This window comes from Myotis daubentonii, chromosome 11 (assembly GCF_963259705.1).
Source record: "Myotis daubentonii chromosome 11, mMyoDau2.1, whole genome shotgun sequence".
NCBI lineage: Eukaryota > Metazoa > Chordata > Mammalia > Chiroptera > Vespertilionidae > Myotis > Myotis daubentonii.
In genome coordinates, this window is record NC_081850.1 from 57,907,449 (window position 1) to 57,925,241 (window position 17,793).

Consider the following 17,793-nt stretch of genomic DNA (forward strand, 5'->3'; position numbering starts at 1 on the left):
TAGAGGATAAACTGGGGTGCTGGACTGAAAGGGTTTGGGAAGTAACGGAGTGCTTTACAAATGGCTTGTGGCATTGTCCTATTAGTGAACCAAAAGAGTCATTTTCTAAAGGCATATAAACGTGAAAAGAAAAATCATGGGGTCAGGGTCAGAGCTTGTATTTCCGCTACGTAATACGTTTTCTTCCCTCAGCACTCGGGTGCAGTGTAAGAACCTGTGCAAGAGCGTGTGATGGTAACGTCATGTGAGTATAGGGACGGCGTGGCACCTTGCATTCCTCCAGACAAGCTGGATGCGATGATTTCTCTCAAGCCACTTACAAGATGTGAAGACCGGGGTGAGAAATGGGTTAATAATGGCTCCAAGGAGAAGCTGATAAACTGGTTACCATCTCCATGGAGAAAAGAACAAGAGTGAAAAGGTTTACAAAGCAACACAAGGGAGAACTTGTTTGCACTGAGGGTAGAGCAGTGACAAACCCCAGGGATTGTTTTCTGAATTTCTTCAGAAAATGGACTGGTGTGTTGCAGGTTTGACCGGAAGGCACAGAAGTAACACAGATCACACTGACAGCGGGGTAGGGAGAATCTGGGTGGACAGTGAACAACATTGTATAGGTCCATTAGCCAAGTCATCTAGCAGTTGGGTTAAAATTATATCTGGCAGGCTAGGGCTCTGAGACAAAGCCTCGCCAAGATTCTGGGAGAGGACCAGAGCTAGGCAGAGTCACAGAACAAAAGTCATCGGAAACTTGAACTTGGTCATGGGGCATGATGCCGATTACACGATGGGGGTAAAGTCTAGTCCTGGAACATGTCACTCATTCAAGGGTAAAGGTAAGAATGGGGCCAGCAGCAAAGTGACCTGATGCTGGGCCTTGTCACTTTGGGGAACTGCTTCTCCAACTGTCTTGTACAAGTGAAACAGGCAGGGAGCTGGTGAAAATGCAGATTCCGGTTCAGTAGGTCTGGAGTCGGGCCTGAGGTTCTGCATGTCTAACAAGCTCCTGTAGATGCTAAAACTGCTGGCTCTTGGGCCGCACTTCTGAAAGGATCGGGACAGGGCATCTGAAATTCTCCCCGAATGAGAACAGGATTCGTGCCTGAGCCTGGGTGAGGGAAAGGTAAGGAGGAGGGCTGTGTCCCACGTGAGGGAGAAGTGGCCTCAGCTATGAGGAGTAGAGAGTGAGGGGGCTGGCTCTTGGCAGGAAGCGCTGCTGGCTGCCTCCTCCTTTGGTCTCTTCTTCCTCAAACTTGACAGTTGGTATCTTTCCCCTCAGATTCATGAAACTGTCCAGTGGAACAGACCTTGTTCTCTCTGTACGCAGAATCACCTAGACTAAATTAATGATCCATACAGGAAACTAATAGAAGTCTCAATTCTTTCAGGGAACGTCTGTCTTATCTGAAACACATGCAGTATATATAGGGACCTCCGGAGGAGAATTTCTTAACACAAAGAAATGGCTGTTGGGAGAATTTCGGGACCTGTGGCAAGAAGAAGGGTTTGAGGTGCCCCTGATATCATTATACTAGAGGCCCCGTGAACAAAAATTTGTGCACTCTGGGGGTTGGGGGCCGGCCCCTCCGCCCAGCCTGCGCCCTCTCACAGTCCGGGAGCCCTCAGGGGATGTCTAACTGTCAGCTTAGGCCCGTTCCCCCGGGGGAGCTGGCTTAAGCCACAGTCTGGCCTCCCTCTATGGGAGGCAACCAAGTGGCTGATCAGGGGACTGTGCATTGGCCCAGCCCCGCCCGCCTCCCCCCATCACCCCTCTGCCGCCACCGCTGGTTGCTGCCACCTCCTCCCTGCCCCCCTCATCGCCGTCTCCTCCCTCTGCCAGCTGGCACACGCCTTGACTGGCTTGGTGCCACCTGCTCGCTGGACCTGCCCCCTGCCGACTGGTTGTTCTGCCGTTGCATATTACGCGACCGACTTGCATATTATGCTGTTATTATATAGGATTCTAGTGGTGAGCGACCCTTTTACATGATGGCAAATTCTTTAAACCAAAAATGCTGGTAAAATGTTCTTACAGACTATTTCATTTTATGTTTTCTATAATCCATGCTTTTACTTGACAATATATACCTACTTCATTATTGATTTTGTCTCTGTTCTCTTTGAACAACATTTACATGAGTTGGGTGGTGCTGAAGGTGGAATGGAGTAACAGCTCAAGGGATTTAACACTGGGGAGATGAATTAGCACCAGTTCATACTCAGACACAACAGCTTCATTTAGAGATTTCTAAATGCAAGCCAAGAGAAGCTGCCGTTTCACAGGGAGTGGGGGGAGGGAGGCTGTGACAGTATGCCACCATGGCTGTGGATGGAAGACACTATGAAGATAAATCACTCCTTTTTCTTAGTTTTTGAAGTACCTGGAAGGGCATATTCTTGCTGGAACACTCTGAGTCTCACTTCTTCATGCCATACTCAGTCATATACTGTGTGCACAAATGCCAATGTCACAGCCTCAGCAGCAGTCTCTGCCCTTGAATCATCTTTGTGTGAGAGCAGCTTTCTCAGACCAAGTTCAAGGGTCAAGAAAGGGCTGGTTGGCATAAGTGAGGCTATGGAGGACATTCTTACTGTATGTGCAAATAAAACATTGAATAGAAAATAATTTATAGTCGGATATTGTTGAGTATGAAAACTGTCCCTACCATTGATTAGCTATATGTCCTTGGACAAGTTAAATAAATTCTTTAAGCCTTATTTCCTTATGTGTATGAATGCAGTAAGGTTTAAATGAGAAAAATCCATATGAAGCAGTTAGCATAGTCCTCTAAGATAGAAAGTATCCAATAAATGCTATTATTATTATTTACTGAAATTGATATTTCCCGTTCCTGTTACTGAAATTATATCTATGTTTTTATTGTGAAGTTACAAAGTGCATGTAGGACCTTCAGGATGTTAATTGATCATCATTTTAAACACATAAACTATAGGACATGTCCATATTTATATATCTACATTTATTTATATTCTTATTTGTCAATAGATTCACCTCCATTAATTCTATGTCTTCAGATCATATGTGGGGGGAAAATCTCTAGCTCAAATATAATTTAAAAATATTTTTACTTATTCCTGAGAGGAAGGGAGAGAGAGACAGAAACATCAATGAGAAAAGAGAACCATTGATCGGCTGCCTTCTGCATGACTCACACTGGGGATGGAGCCTGCAACCTGTGTATGTGCCTGACTGGGAATCAAACCCTGACCTGCTGGTTCACAGGTCAATGCTCAACCACTGAGCACACTGGCCAGGCTAGTTCAAATATAATTTAAGGAAACATTGATAGGTTGTGTTTGGGTTAGCATTCTTAACATTTTGGGGCATTTGGCATTTTTAGGCATCAGCTTCCTGATAAAATGCCAAGGTAAGTGCATTTCTTAAGTTAAAAAATATTAATGGGATTCTGACAAAATGTCTTTCTGAACTTGTTATAAATGACTATCTACCATATCTATCTAGCTATCAATTATCTATCTATCTATCTATCTATCTATCTATCTATCTATCTATCTATCTAATTGGCTAGCGCAGACTTGGATGCAGAACCAATAAGGGGAGCTGAGCCCTTAAATGACCAAATTTCCCAGATTGAGTTAATAATAGAGCTGAACTCAGAGTTCAGTTTCCTGACTTGACAATGGATACACTGTTGGTTAGATCATGCTAGCTCCTGATCTGATTAAGGATCAAAGTGTGAAGTTGAGGCTCAATCATAAAAATCCAACATTCACCTTAAATCATACTGTGTATGGAGCTAAAATATGTATTTTAGACATAAAAAGAGCCCTTTTGGGGATTGCCTGCAACTTCTTCAGACACACATAGATATTTATTGAGCATGAAAATGAGATTCTTCACGGGGCAAATCATCGAACCTAAATTGCATCATATTTCTATTTGTCCAACACCAGTACTTATTTGTCCTTTGTATTACAGTACATCGTCCCCTACTGGGGCTCTCTTTCTGTTTGTTCCATAGCATATAGTGTAAGGATGATTTTGAATGGTTTGAATGGGTGTGAGGCCAAGCAGAGGTGACCAAGATGAGTCCAGAATGATAGAGGTAGAGGCTGAAATTGGAATTGTAGCCAGGTGATTTCACCTTATGTACAAGAGTGGACTGGAGTAACTTAGTTCTCCCAAATTACAAGTGTGTGAGTTCATTAACCTGCATTAACTTCTAAAATAATATAAATGTATGTGAACATACAGTCCAAAGACAAGTATATGGATAATTTTTTATAATTATATATGATATATGTGGCTATTTAAAGATACCTATGACATATTCATTAATATAGAAAGTATCTATGTATGAAGATAGTGCTCGCTAAGCAGGTTAGTAATGTAGACAAAATTACAAGTCTATTTCCCCCTATTTTATGAGAAAGGTTTGCATAAATTTGGCACATTCTCTGTTTGTAGTCAAATGAAGGAAGTGAACTTAGACATTCATTAAAGCAAATCCAGCAGGTGTCTAATTGAAAACGCTTTGCCGCAGTTAGTATGAATTAGTGTACCTATTTGAAAGTAATAAAGCTGCAGTTATTTTAAAATTTCTATGAAGAACCATCTCAAAATTATTTTGCATGTAGATGAGGAAATAAACAGATCACATGCTCATTTGTTCAGTTTTCCATTTATCAACCTGAATTAGCTAAGTCCTGATGGTTTTCCTAAAGTTCCTTGAAGAACATTCAGGAAGGGAAGGGAAATACACAATTTTCAACTCCTAGTAAGTGTCGCGTACTGTGTGTCTCATCCTTTCTGAACCACTAAACGGTTCTGACCTAACTCCACAATCTGCCACTAGGGACCAAGAACCACCCAGGCTGGGGCAGTATCATCTGTGTCACACTCCCATTCAAGGACACTGCACCTCTGACCCTTGGCTCAGAGATGGGCATCATGGTCTTCTGCTTTCTTTGCTTTGATAATCTGATTATATCAATCTCAAGGCTCAAACACTCCTGGTCACTCTTGGATGTAATTTGGCACTCACTTGGGTACACTCTCCAATTTCAAGCGAGCAGTGCTCCTGCCCTCTGCTTCTACCCTACTGGACACCTCTGCTTGGCCTCAGGGCCAAGTCCATTATTTACCCAACACTTACCTAAATGAGTGGTTGCTGCATGCTTAGACTCTAGGGATACAGGTGCAGAAGATAGATCGGGTCTCCACCCTAGTGAAGTGTATAATTGAGTGGTGGATGGAATCAGAACTTTAGTTAGATCTTTAACATCCATTACCTACTGGAATACTGTCAAATAAAGACACAGGGGCCATGGCAAGTAGTTTGCTAAATTTCATGCAACTAACCTCTGACTGAGGCATATATTAAACATAGATCTGTCCAACACAGAGATTTTGCCTTTGTATCATAGGATAGCACCCCTTACTGGAGTTTTCCTTCTATTTGTTTGATAGCATCTAGTATGAGAATGGTTATGAAAGGTCTTATCAAAAGCATTGATTTCAAAGTAATCCCTGCCGAAGGTTCTACCCCTATTCCAATGATGCTGCCATTTTTTATCCATTTATTACAGAATATTTACTGTTCACCCAACACTGTGTAGATCTAGTGATGAGCAAAACACAGGGGGGCGATTACCTAGTAAACAAAGAGATACCATGACAATTTCAGATTGCGTTAAGTCCTGTGAAAGAAATAAACCTGGGTGGGAATAAAAATTTGCTTCAGAAAGTAACCGTGGAAAGCACAGCATCTTTAAGATGCAAATATTTTATTGTGTGAGTACTGTTCATTGAGGAACTCACCCTTCCTGGAGCTGAGAGGCTGCGGACAGTGGCAGTACATGTGGAGCAAACACTGCTTTTGGGACTATTGTCTTATGTCTCAAATATTCTCTTTCTTGCTTGTCTTATCATGTACTTTCTCATTACATAAATAATATATGGCCCATTGCAGAAAGCATGGATTAAAAATAATAAAATAAATATTTCCTATAATTACAGTGCGTGGATGTTGCTGCTGTTAACATTGTGTCATATTTCCTTCTAGTCACTTCTCTTTATAGCACATACACATGCATATTGCAAAACTGGAAATATAGATATGCTCTTATATCCTAACTTTATATTTAACATTTTGATATTTTGACATTTAAAACCTCTTCAAAATCATCTCTACTGGCTACATTTTTATAACACAATGGAGAAATATTACAATATATTAATTGTGCTACTGTTGGACATTTACTTGGTTTTCAAGTTTTTGCTATTTTGAGTAAGACAATAGTAAATCTTTGCAATACATTGTTGACTGAAGGGTCCTGGTTTCAATTCCAGTCAAGGGCATATATCTTGGAGATTATCGTGTGGGAGGCAACCAATCAATGTGACTCTCTCATATCGATGTTTCTCTCTCTCCCTCTCCCTCCACTCTCTCTAAAAATCAATGGAAAAATATCTTCAAGTGAGGATTAACAAAAATAAAAAATAAAAGAGGAAAAAAATTAATATCATTTCATTACTGTTTCAGTTAGAATTTCTTTGATTACAAGTAAGATTTAACATTTTTATATTTTCAGTCAATTTTATTTCTTTTTCTGGATTGCTGTTAATATTCTTTATTATTTGATTTGAACACTACTTAATGTATATCTTGCTCTCTTCCTGAAAGGATTTAAAGCAGCTTAAAGGTCACAAAATGCAGAATAGCATTATTAAAATAAGATGAAGTAGAAAGGGAAACAACACAAAGCCAGGAATCATGCTTAAACGCATACACCAATGACAATAAATCTGCTCTTAGTAGGCAAGAAATTTGCCTCCAAGCTCTCCAGATGATATCCCACAAAGAGAATCTTGCCATTTATCAAGTTCACATTGACAACAAGGAAGAGAATGAAAGAGCAAGAACTAATTGTTCAGGATAAATAGAATTAATATTGATATTAAAATCTGACAAGACTATATATATATATATATATATATATATATATACATACATATATATATATATATATATATATTATTGATTTCAGAGAGGAAGGGAGAGGGAGAGAGAGATAGAAACATCAATGATGAGAAAGAACCATGGATCAGCTGCCTCCTGCACTGCCCCCTGAGGATCAAGCCCACAACCCTGGCATGTGCCCCTGACTGGAATCGAACCCGGGACCCCCCTGTCTGCAGGCTGATGCTCTATCCACTGAGTCAAACCAGTCAGGGCTCTGACAAGACTTTGAACTATTTTTGTTATTTTGCATTTTTTTGTATAAGTTGCTTCACTTGGATTATTAATTTTTCCATGACTACTTAATGGCAGGCATATATTATATTAATGTGATTTACAAGAGTGTCTGGCATATGGGAGCGGTCAATGAGTATTAGCTTCTCTGTTAGTTTTACTAGTATTAAGTTTTTAATATCAAATCCCTCGAATCTATTTTTATATTAATGTTAATATATTATTTTTAGAAGATTAAGCAACACACAAGAAAAGTCCTTTGGGATTTCGATTGGACTTGCTTTAGAGCTATTAAACTAAGAGAAAATTTGACATATTTCAATATTCAGTCTTCCAATTTGGTAACATGGCAACTTACTTGTTTGCTTATTAAAACAGCTTTATTGAGATATTACTCACATACCATACAATTTACCCATTTAAAGTGCACAACTCAATGGTTTTTAGTATGTTGATAAGCCACCATCAGCACATTCAATTTTTTATCCAAATCATCTTTTTTGTTTCTACATTAAAGATTTCTGTAATGCAATTCCTACAGAGGATGCTTTTCTGATCTAGTATGAATTCTTGTTGCCAAAGTGAGTGGAACACTTCCCCCATTATATTTTCCATCTGGAAGTACACGGAGCTCATGGGAAATGCACCTATCCTCAGACTATAGCATTGCTTGGATTTTTCTTCTTTTGAGAAAACTTCTCTCTAGAAATTTTGATCATCTGATGATCGAAATCCACTTGTTTCCTTTCCCTGGCTTTCCAATCTCTTAGCTCACGACGGGGTGGTAACAACTGCACCCCTCTCCCTCCAGTCTAGGGGCCTCTGCATATGCTGCCCAGTCACCCTGAGATGCTCTTCTCCTAATACCCCCAACTCCCGTGAGCTCATTTACATCCTTCAGATCGAAGCTAGATTTACTTTCCGAAGGGAAGGGGTCTGGGTTGGGGGCCCTTCTCTGATTCTCTGGTAGATCAGGTCTCCTGTGAGGCTCTCTATTCTATTATAATCTGCCTTCACTTACTATGTAAGTTACCACGGTTTAATTCATTAGCTGGTTTATGGGCTCCCCTGATAAATGTCTTTCCTTCCCATTAAACTCCACGTTGCAAGGACAATATCTGTTTTGCTCACTATTTAATACCCAGCCACATCGCTTCTCGGCCTTTTGGCTAAGATCAAGTGTAGTATCTGTTCTTATCAGTTTAATATCCAGCCACCTAGCATGGCGCCTGGAACAGAAGTTGCTGTTATTGGATGAATTAAAGAAAGAATGGTTTGGAGTAGTTCAGTTTTCCTTCCTCTCACCTCAAACTCTGTTTTCAGTGTCTTGTTTGCCTTGGAGTTCTGGCATCCCTCCCTTCTTCAAGGCCAGCTTTTATTATATGAACTCATATGTTTTATGAAGCAGCCACATGCTGCTTTATGAAGATCAATAAAGGTGGTCTTTATTGTTTGGGGAAATGCTTTATCCCTGCTAGAGCTATGTGAATGTCCTTTACTTTAATATTTCTGGTTAAAGTTTGTTCTTGCCTTCTCAGCGGGTCTATTTAACTTTAAATATTTACTTTAACGTTCACTAGGACTGTTTTTCTAAAGCAGTACCATAATTTGCCTGTACAAAAATGACACAGCTTCCTATTCTCTCTAAGGAGATGACACTTTTTTAATATTTGAGAGAATAGGGCTAAAGGGGGCATTTTATGTGAGAAGCTGGAAAAGAAGAACTAGAAAGTCTATTAAAATCAGCAGATAGCTCATTTCAGATGCTCACGTATCCTCTCAGCTGGGCCACTTCAACTCCAAGAGCAGAGGTAAGATTTATTTTTCAATGTACTTCACAATTTATGAAGTGATATTTCTCATCTTGTCTTGTATCTCAGCACATTGGATGTCAATGGCTGGAAGGTTCTAAGAATGCCCAGGTCTATACCTTAGATCATAGATCCAGGTGAAGACCTTGTTGGATAAAAATAATACTGCAATGTTTATCACCTGTCAATCATCTCATAATGCTAAGAGAAAATATCTTTGGATGATGGGCCAATGGTGTTTGTTTCCATCTGTCTACTTTGCTCTATTTTCTGCATTGCCTATAATGAATAGTGCTAGTTCTATGTCGGAGAAATACTCACATAATCTCTTAAATATGTCATTCAGAGATTCTTTCATGGTCTTATGCTTCAAGAGCCCACCTGCTTTGAAGCATGGAACTTGCTTTCCAGAAGAGACATGGTGGGGGGCCATGGTCGGAAGCCATGAGAAACTACATGTATTACTTTTAGTGTAAAATAAATTATTCTGGCAAAATAGTTAGGTGAGGATAGAACCATCCTCTTGAATTTCATTTGCGCAGCAAGCCAGTCCCTCTTCCTTGGGGTTCTCTGTAAGAGCAGCCAGAAAAAAGGTTATTTCTTTCTTCACCCCATCAGAAAAAAAAAAAGGTTCCAGCCTGCCTTGGCTACTGCAACATGTAGTGAATCACAAATTGGTCTGTCCTGCACAGCCTTTTGCTTTTCATTTTATTTCTGATTCAAATTAGTTGGTTGAAGCAAATGAATCTCAGTGCTGAAATGGTGATGAAATGTCCACATTCTTAACTCTTAACAGTTTTTTAAATTGTGTTAAATGTGTAGCTAGCATGCTAAACAGTTAGGATCAATAAGAAAAATGGAGCTATTATGTTCATTGAAAGTTATCTGATATTGTGATTACAGATACTTAAGCAGCCAGGACTCAATTCACCAATGAACTGTGTATAAATCCAAATCACAAATCCTACTTTTTAAGTCAAGTATTGCTTAGTCCAGTGATGGCGAACCTATGACATGCGTGTCAGAGGTGACACGCGAACTCATTTTTTTTGGTTGAGTTTTCTTTATTAAACGGCATTTAAATATATAAAATAAATATCAAAAATATAAGTCGTTGTTTTACTATGGTTGCAAATATCAAAAAATTTCTATATGTGACACGGCACCAGAGTTAAGTTAGGGTTTTCAAAATGCTGACATGCTGAGCTCAAAAGGTTCGCCATCACTGGCTTAGTCAAATAATCTGGGTGTCCTTACATGAAAAAAAAAAAAAAAAAGAAAAGGTAAATGAGACTTTAACATAGAAACAACAGTAGGAAAAATATATACATTTTTGAGAACCTTAGCAGAAATTAATTTATTACCTGAAATTAAATGTGGTTACATTTAGGCCTGTCTCACTGCATGAAGAACTTGCTAGTTACAACAGAAACTTGACCTTGTCCAGTTTTACTCACTTTGTCTTGTGGACTGGGTTAGGCTTATAATTTCACCTTCCTATTGTGGTGGAGTGGGGAATGGAATGATTGTTTCTTTTGCTTAGAAACTTGTTTTACTGCTATGTATGGTTTATCTTCATGATTTTACTTTTAATTCCTTAAAATCATTGCTTTATGTTTCTCCTGCATAGCATCCTGACTTAATTTTGGCAATCTTTGGTTCTGATTTGTGAAACTTACCACTGCTTTACCAGTTCATTTGAACTCTACCCTCCTCCTTCCCTCTACCTTTAATGTCAAATATCTAGAATATAAAAGGCAGCCTACATTAGATACAATTTTCTTAAATGTCCGTGGGCAATTGTAATGTAACTGTTGGTGATCTACCCCCAACCCAAGGTGACCAGCTCTACAGCTTTTTGTACTCTATAAGGACACCCTGTTCTTAGCTAATCTTGCCATCTCAGTTAGTTAGCATTCCTTTTTATAAACCCACTGAGATCCCTAGCATTTGACTTTGGGAGCTTATGATAAAATGTTAGTTCTTAACATTTTACTATTTTTCAATGGTGAAAAAAAGATTCCTTACTATTCAAAATATGGATTATACTACTTATTTCCATTCATTCCCAAGAGAAATAGTCTGTTTTTGAAATATGCTTCGGATGAATATGCTTGGTAAGATTATTCCCAGAAAGCCATTCTGTCAGTCAAATAACACAGGGAAAAACTGTGCTAATAGATATTTTTACCAGAAAGACTTTCTCTAGCACAGATGCCCCCTGAAACTCTTCACTCTTGTTTCACTTAATATAACAATAAAATATATAATTCAACAAGGCAACAGATTTTTGGACTGGTCTACAGAGAGCTGAGAGAATATTTTGTGTTAGATGAAATAACATAAACAAACTACAGCATAAGACACAATATATGGAGTTATAATGGATGATAAAGCGAGTTAAAAAGGAAGCATTACCTTAGGGTCATGTATCCCGGAAAGCTCTTCATAGATCTTCTCACCTACCATGACAGCAGCCAAGTTTGCCGTGTATGTAGAAAGGCAAAACATACAGAAAATGGCCCAAAGGTTCATGAGAAACCTTCCAGTCCAGCATTTTGGGGGTTTGATGGCTGCTGTTCTACCAAACAAGAGGGCATAGCAGACATTCAAGGCTGAAGAGAAAGAGAAGACTTTACTCCTATTCCGCCCCTTGGGAGTCATACCAAAGGGGCTCTTCCATTCATATAGAGTGAGGAAGATGGCAGTGATGTGCAGAGCCACAAAAATCCCTAGCCACAACGTCCAGTGCAGTGGCCACATGAAGGCTCCAATGGGAGCTGCTGTGTCTCGGGTCCTCACTAAGATGCCCAAGCTGGTGGAGAAGAAAGGACTGGTGAAGTCTATCACCTGACTTCGTGCAGTGTTGATGCTGAAGGAAGTGACTGCCATGTGGGCTGAACCACTCAGGAGATCACCCACTAGTCCAGTCCAGTGACCATTTTTCCAGGCTCCATATTTTCCATCTCCAACGATATAGAGGTCAAAGTCAAAGTCCATGTCTTCTGCTAGCTTTTCCAGCAGATCAATGCAATATCCATAGCAGCACTTCTTGAGTTTGATGGATACTGTATCATTACTGCTATGGAGGCTACTAAAAAGGCTGTCCAATATGGAAGAGTCATTAGTCATGGGGTCGAGGCAGAGTTGGCCAGCAGGGCACAAGCCTTCATCATCTACCTCCCGTGTGAAGACAAATGGATGCTCGACCAGGGTAACCACTCTCAGGTGTAGCTTACTTGGGTTTTGGAAGTGAGTTTTATGCCTCTGGGCCTGCTCTGGCCAAATTCCATAATCCATGACAACCTTTCCCTCCTGCCAGCTGCCCAAGCGGGTCCACATTGGCTTTCCCATGGGGTCATGCTGCAGATTCCAGATGAAAAAGCTGTTTTCTGAGCTGATTATAGAGGAACCTTTTACTTTGATGGAACCACTGAGGCCTCTGAAAGTGGTGTTGGCTAGAAACCTGGGAAATAGGAGCAAAGGCAAAAAGAAAGAGAGGTGAAGCCAAAGACAGAAAGCCATGCTCATTTTTACTTCTTTGTCTCAGTAAAAAGAAACTCTGGCCAAAACCGGTGTGGCTCAGTGGATAGAGCATCAGCCTGCGGACCGAAAGGTCCCGGGTTCGATTCCGGTCAAGGGCATGTACCTGGGTTGCGGGCACATCCCCAGTAGGAGATGTGCAGGAGGCAGCTGATCGATGTTTCTCTCTCATCGATGTTTCTAACTATCTATCTCTCTCCCTTCCTCTCTGTAAAAAATCAATAAAATATATTTTAAAAAATCATTAAAAAAAAAAAAAAGAAACTCTGATCTTTTAAAAAAGGCATTGCCTAAAATTTCTTCAGGAATGAGTAATCTGGACTCTTTCTAGGAAAAGAGTCCTATCTCATTGAGCCAATGGGCTCCTACCCTCAGGTTCTAACATCCTGGCTAGATGCTTGGCTCTTGGTCTTACTCCAAATTTCTTTATTCTTAGTTAAGGAAGGTGTTAATTGTTTTTTGTTGTAAACTGGTAATTATATATTTTCCAACCTGTGGAGTTTCTCAGCATCTTTAACATGTCTCATCTTTAATATGTCTTCTGGTCACTACGTTTGATTGCAACTAAATCAGCTGAATAAATATTTTTTTGGTGCAAGGAATAAGTTTTGGTAAATATACATATCCTAGATAATAAAAGGCTAATATGCAAATCAACCTAATGGTGGAAAGACCGGTTGCGATGATGCGCACTGACCACCAGGGGGCAAATGCTCAATGCAGGAGCTGCCCACTGGTGGTCAGTGCACTCCTACAGGGGGAGCACTGCTCAGGCAGAATCCAGGCTCACAGCTGGCGAGCACAGCAGTGGCAGAAGCCTCTCCTGCCTCCTCGGCAGTTGGACATCTCCTGAAGGCTCCAGGACTGTGAGAGGGCACAGGCTGGGCTGAGGGACTCCTTCGAGTGCACAAATTTTGTGCACCAGGCCTCTAGTACTTTTATAATTGCTTAAAAATTGTATTCATAATTCTAGAAAGCTGACAAATCTTGTTACCAGTGTTTTTTCTTGATAGAGTGAAAACAATCAACATATCTGCCCTCCTGAGACCAGTTAAAGCTGCATGTGGGCTATCCTCCAGGGGACAAACAAAAAGATGATAAATAGATCTGCAATTCTCTGGGAAGCCTCAGGCTACCCTCCCTCTATGTCATTAGAGAAGCACAAATGGCTCTGGCATAGAAAGAGCTTTTGCCAGAAGTCAAAGGGAGGGAAATTATGAACTAAATGATACCCTGATTCCTAACTCTGCTAACCAGGGCACTGTCAGTATATATATGCTTTGATGTGGGTGGGACAGGAAAATGCTTTGTCTCTTTAGAGTCTAGGAAGATAAGACAATAGAGGTAACGTGAAAGTTTGTGGTACTTATGTACTCTTACTTGTGGCCTCGTGTCAGAATGGAAGCCCAGACTTTGACATCAGATACACCTCTGTGAATATTAGCTCAGCCACCTTCTAGCATTGTCCTTGGACAACTTACCAAATTCTAGCCTTCATAACCAGCAAAATGGGTAAGATAATACTTCCTCCATGACAAGGGTTGGGAATAAAGCACATAAAGCACATATACCTCCTGACATATAACAAATATTCCAGATATGGTAGTAATTTTTTTGTGTCATTCAAGTTTTTTCAACCACGGCTGTCCCCAGGTCACTTTCCTGTCTTTTAGTATAATTTTTCAGGTTGGAGACACAAAATTCTACATTATGATAAACTCATAGAGGGTACTCAAAACACATTTCAAATGAAAAGGAATTAAATTGAAATGTGGACTGTACCATAAAATATTTTTTTGAGGAATTCAGATATTACAAGTGTAGGCTCTCAGCAAGACACATTCATCCATTGCCTGCCACAAACATTACCCTGTAATTTACAAATGCAAATACAAGCAGTAAGAAGTTATGCTGCCACAGAAGGGAGATAGAGAAATCAGAAAGTGTGAAGAATGTACTAATTTTCATTAGAGATATAAATGTAAATCATATTTGAAGATGCTACTATCACTAAATGCAATGGTGAAACTACTCATTTTGGTAGATTGCATGTAATGGTAATTATTCACGTTAGCACTCCCCAGTGGGATTTAACCACTTAAAATGAGTTCTATTTTGCAACAAGTAATGAAGTCTTAGTTATCTTAGACTTTAAAATGTTTTTCTGCTTCTTTAGAGAAGTAGGATTCCAAGTCATTAAAATATACAGATTAATCAATTGATAATTATCTAGGTACCATAAGGAAAGGATGACTACAATTGTGTTTCTGATGAGCAACCTATTTTTAGATTTGTTAAGAAACACACACACAGCACACACACACACACACACACACACACACACACACACACACACACTCTTGCTGACATAGCCTAGGGAATAAAGTGGTTAGCAATAAATAGGTTAATTTCATTTGGTGCCGGGAGCCGGTCCATGCTTGCTGTTTCAAGGGACCTGGCATATATGGCATACTGTTCTTAATATGTTTGCTCACCTTCTTGGCACTATGTGTTTTAACCAAGGTCTCTGAGAAAGGTTGTTTCCCCAGGTAGGGATTTTCCCCTGAAGTTAGGGAGGGAATAAAACCCCTCAACTAAGTGCCAGGAGGGTAATTAATCACTTTAACTACGAACAATCATGCTTAAACTACATAATCTTTACTCCCTGGAATGGAGATAAGAAACGCCCTAACCTTTGGAATAGAGATTGATAGGATTGGAATCAACTGGTATAAATACAGATGTAACAAGACAGAACTTAGAAGACAGAACCTACACAGAACCTAGAGACAGAAGAACTTCGCTGGAGAGAACATGGCAAAAGATCCTGGACAGAAACTGGCAACAGAACCTAGAGACAGAACCTAGCGAGAGAACATGGCAAAAGATCCTGAACAGAAACTGGCCTCAGAACCTAGAGACAGAACCTAGCGAGTGAACGTGGCAAAAGATCCTGGACTGAACCTGACTACAGAAATTGGCAAGAGAACCTGATTAGAACCTGGTGACTGAACCTGGCTGGAGAACCTGGACAGAACCTGGCTGGAGAACCTAGCGAGGGAACATGGCTACAGAACCTGGCTGGAGAACCTGGAGAACCTAGAAAGAGAACATGGACACAGAACCTGGCTGGAGATCCGAACCAGAACTTCGCTGGAGATCCAGACCAGAACTTGGCTGGAGATCCTGGCTAGAGATCCTGGCTAGGCTGCTGATCAACTGAATGCTGTCTCTGTGTCATTCCTTCTTCGCCGACTCCATCCACACCTTTGGGGACCCCTGGACCTGCTGGGGTTGGACCCCGGCAATTTGGTTACTTTAGTGGATGGGAAAGTAAAGTTAAAGTTATAGAAAGAGGAGCCCTTCATTATTTGAAGAATATTGGGGCTTAATGATTATACATTTTCAACTGGATGGGCCGTTGAAAGACTACCAATGAAAAAATATATACTTACGTTATCTCAGAAAAGAAGGCACTAAGAAGTCATCAGAAATCTTTCAAAGATTACATAACCCCCTCATTCCAGTAAAACAATTCCTCTTTATTGGTGACAATAACACCGAAGAGGGCCATGGCTGAAGGGCAGTGCTCAGTCGTCTTTGAGGTATTCATTTGTCACAAAAAGGCAAACCAATCAGGACAGATATGTCTTCAATTTTCCCAGACCACAGTGCAAGTTTCACTATGCAATTGGTACCAAGAAACTGGGTCTCAGAGAATCCCCATTTATGACATTATTTCTGTCTATTTTATTTTCTGTTTTATGGTGAGGGTAAATTAAAATGATCTCACTGATAGCTTTAATAGTGCACATCACACTCTTTGTATTGTAATGACAATGTGAGGTAAAGTTTCAATGCTCACTATGTTAATTAAAAGATTAAGACTGATACCCTAGTTTTGTTTAAATCAAATTCTACCATGTTCATTTTGACCTTGCTCATGTCTCTTCTTGGATGAACAAGAAAAAGGAAAATCAGGAATAATTTTATTGGCAAGAAAAACTGATACAAACACCAGGCAACTGTCCTTCACACTGGAGTTATAGAGACGAAAGACACACTCATTCACAAACAGTCTGGGCATGAGGAGAAAGCAAAGTGAATAGGCAATTCTATACCAGTGTATGTGCGTCATAATAGAGGTAAACCTGGGTGCTACTGGAACAGAGAGCAGGGCCCTTGCACAGTGTACTCTAGGAGTGACAAGGAAGGCTTCTTAGAGCAAGAAGAGCCAGAGCTGAATCTTGAAGGAGGAACTACAGTTAGACAGGAAGAAAAGCTGGGGACTGAGGCTGTCAACCCAGGGAGACAATGTGGACAAAGCCAGAGTCAGAGAGGGCGAGACGTGGTATGATAAGCAGCGAGGAATAAGGCTGGAGATGTGGGTGGGAAATGAATTACAAAAGGTCTGAGGCCACGATGAAGGTAATGGACAGCCATTGAGGAAATTTTATCTGGGGAAGGACGGGATCACCAGATTTGATTTTAGAAAGACTCCCCCCTCCCCCCCCCCAGCTACATAGGAAATGGTTTGGAAGGAGGAGGGGGCTGAGATAGTTTCAGATGTGAGGAATAATGTTCCTTTCCCCTCTTGCTTCCTCTTTTCCTCCCTCTCTGCTTTTTTCCACAGGGGATTAAGGCAACGAGGGCTATGATAATAGCAGTAGAAGTGGAGAGAAGATGGCACAATCAAGAGACACATAATTTCAAAAAGAAAAGTAGTGTTATAAAAAGGGCCAAAGCCCTAGCCAGTCTGGCTCAGTGGACAGAGTGTCGGCTCTCGGACTGAAGGGTCCAGGGTTCAATTCTGGTCAAGGTTACATACCTTGGGTGCATGCTCCATCCCTATGAGAGACAACTAATTGATGTGTATCTCTCACATCAATGTTTCTCTCTCTCTCTCTCTCTCTCTCTCTCCCCCTCCCTCCCTCCCTCCCTCCCCTTCAGTCTCCCTCTTCATTCCACTCTCTCCCTAAAAAAAAAAAAAAAAAAAAAAAAAAAAAAAATCCTTGGGTGAGGATTACAAAAAAATAAAAAGGGCCAACTGCAGACAGTTGCATTTTGTTCACAAACCATACTAAGAATGTGTGAAACTCGGCCCAACGGAAGGTCATATAAACAAGATCTGGAGTGTTTAGTTGAATATCAGCTCTGTGTAAACCCTTAGAGCAATGTCGGTATAAAAAAGGGGAAAAGTA

The 17,793-nt window shown here is 40.4% G+C and overlaps 1 protein-coding gene and 1 pseudogene across 1 annotated transcript in view; one reads left to right on the plus strand and one right to left on the minus strand.

Moving 5' to 3' along the window:
- GRIN3A (glutamate ionotropic receptor NMDA type subunit 3A) overlaps positions 1-17,793 on the minus strand; it is a 141,730-nt gene that overhangs the window by 63,712 nt on the left and 60,225 nt on the right. Inside the window, exon 3 of the mRNA XM_059657523.1 lies at positions 11,468-12,515. Within this exon, the coding sequence (XP_059513506.1) occupies positions 11,468-12,515 (1,048 nt within the window). The remainder of the gene's footprint in view (positions 1-11,467; positions 12,516-17,793) is intronic.
- On the plus strand, positions 8,388-8,588 carry LOC132212931 (U2 spliceosomal RNA; annotated as a pseudogene).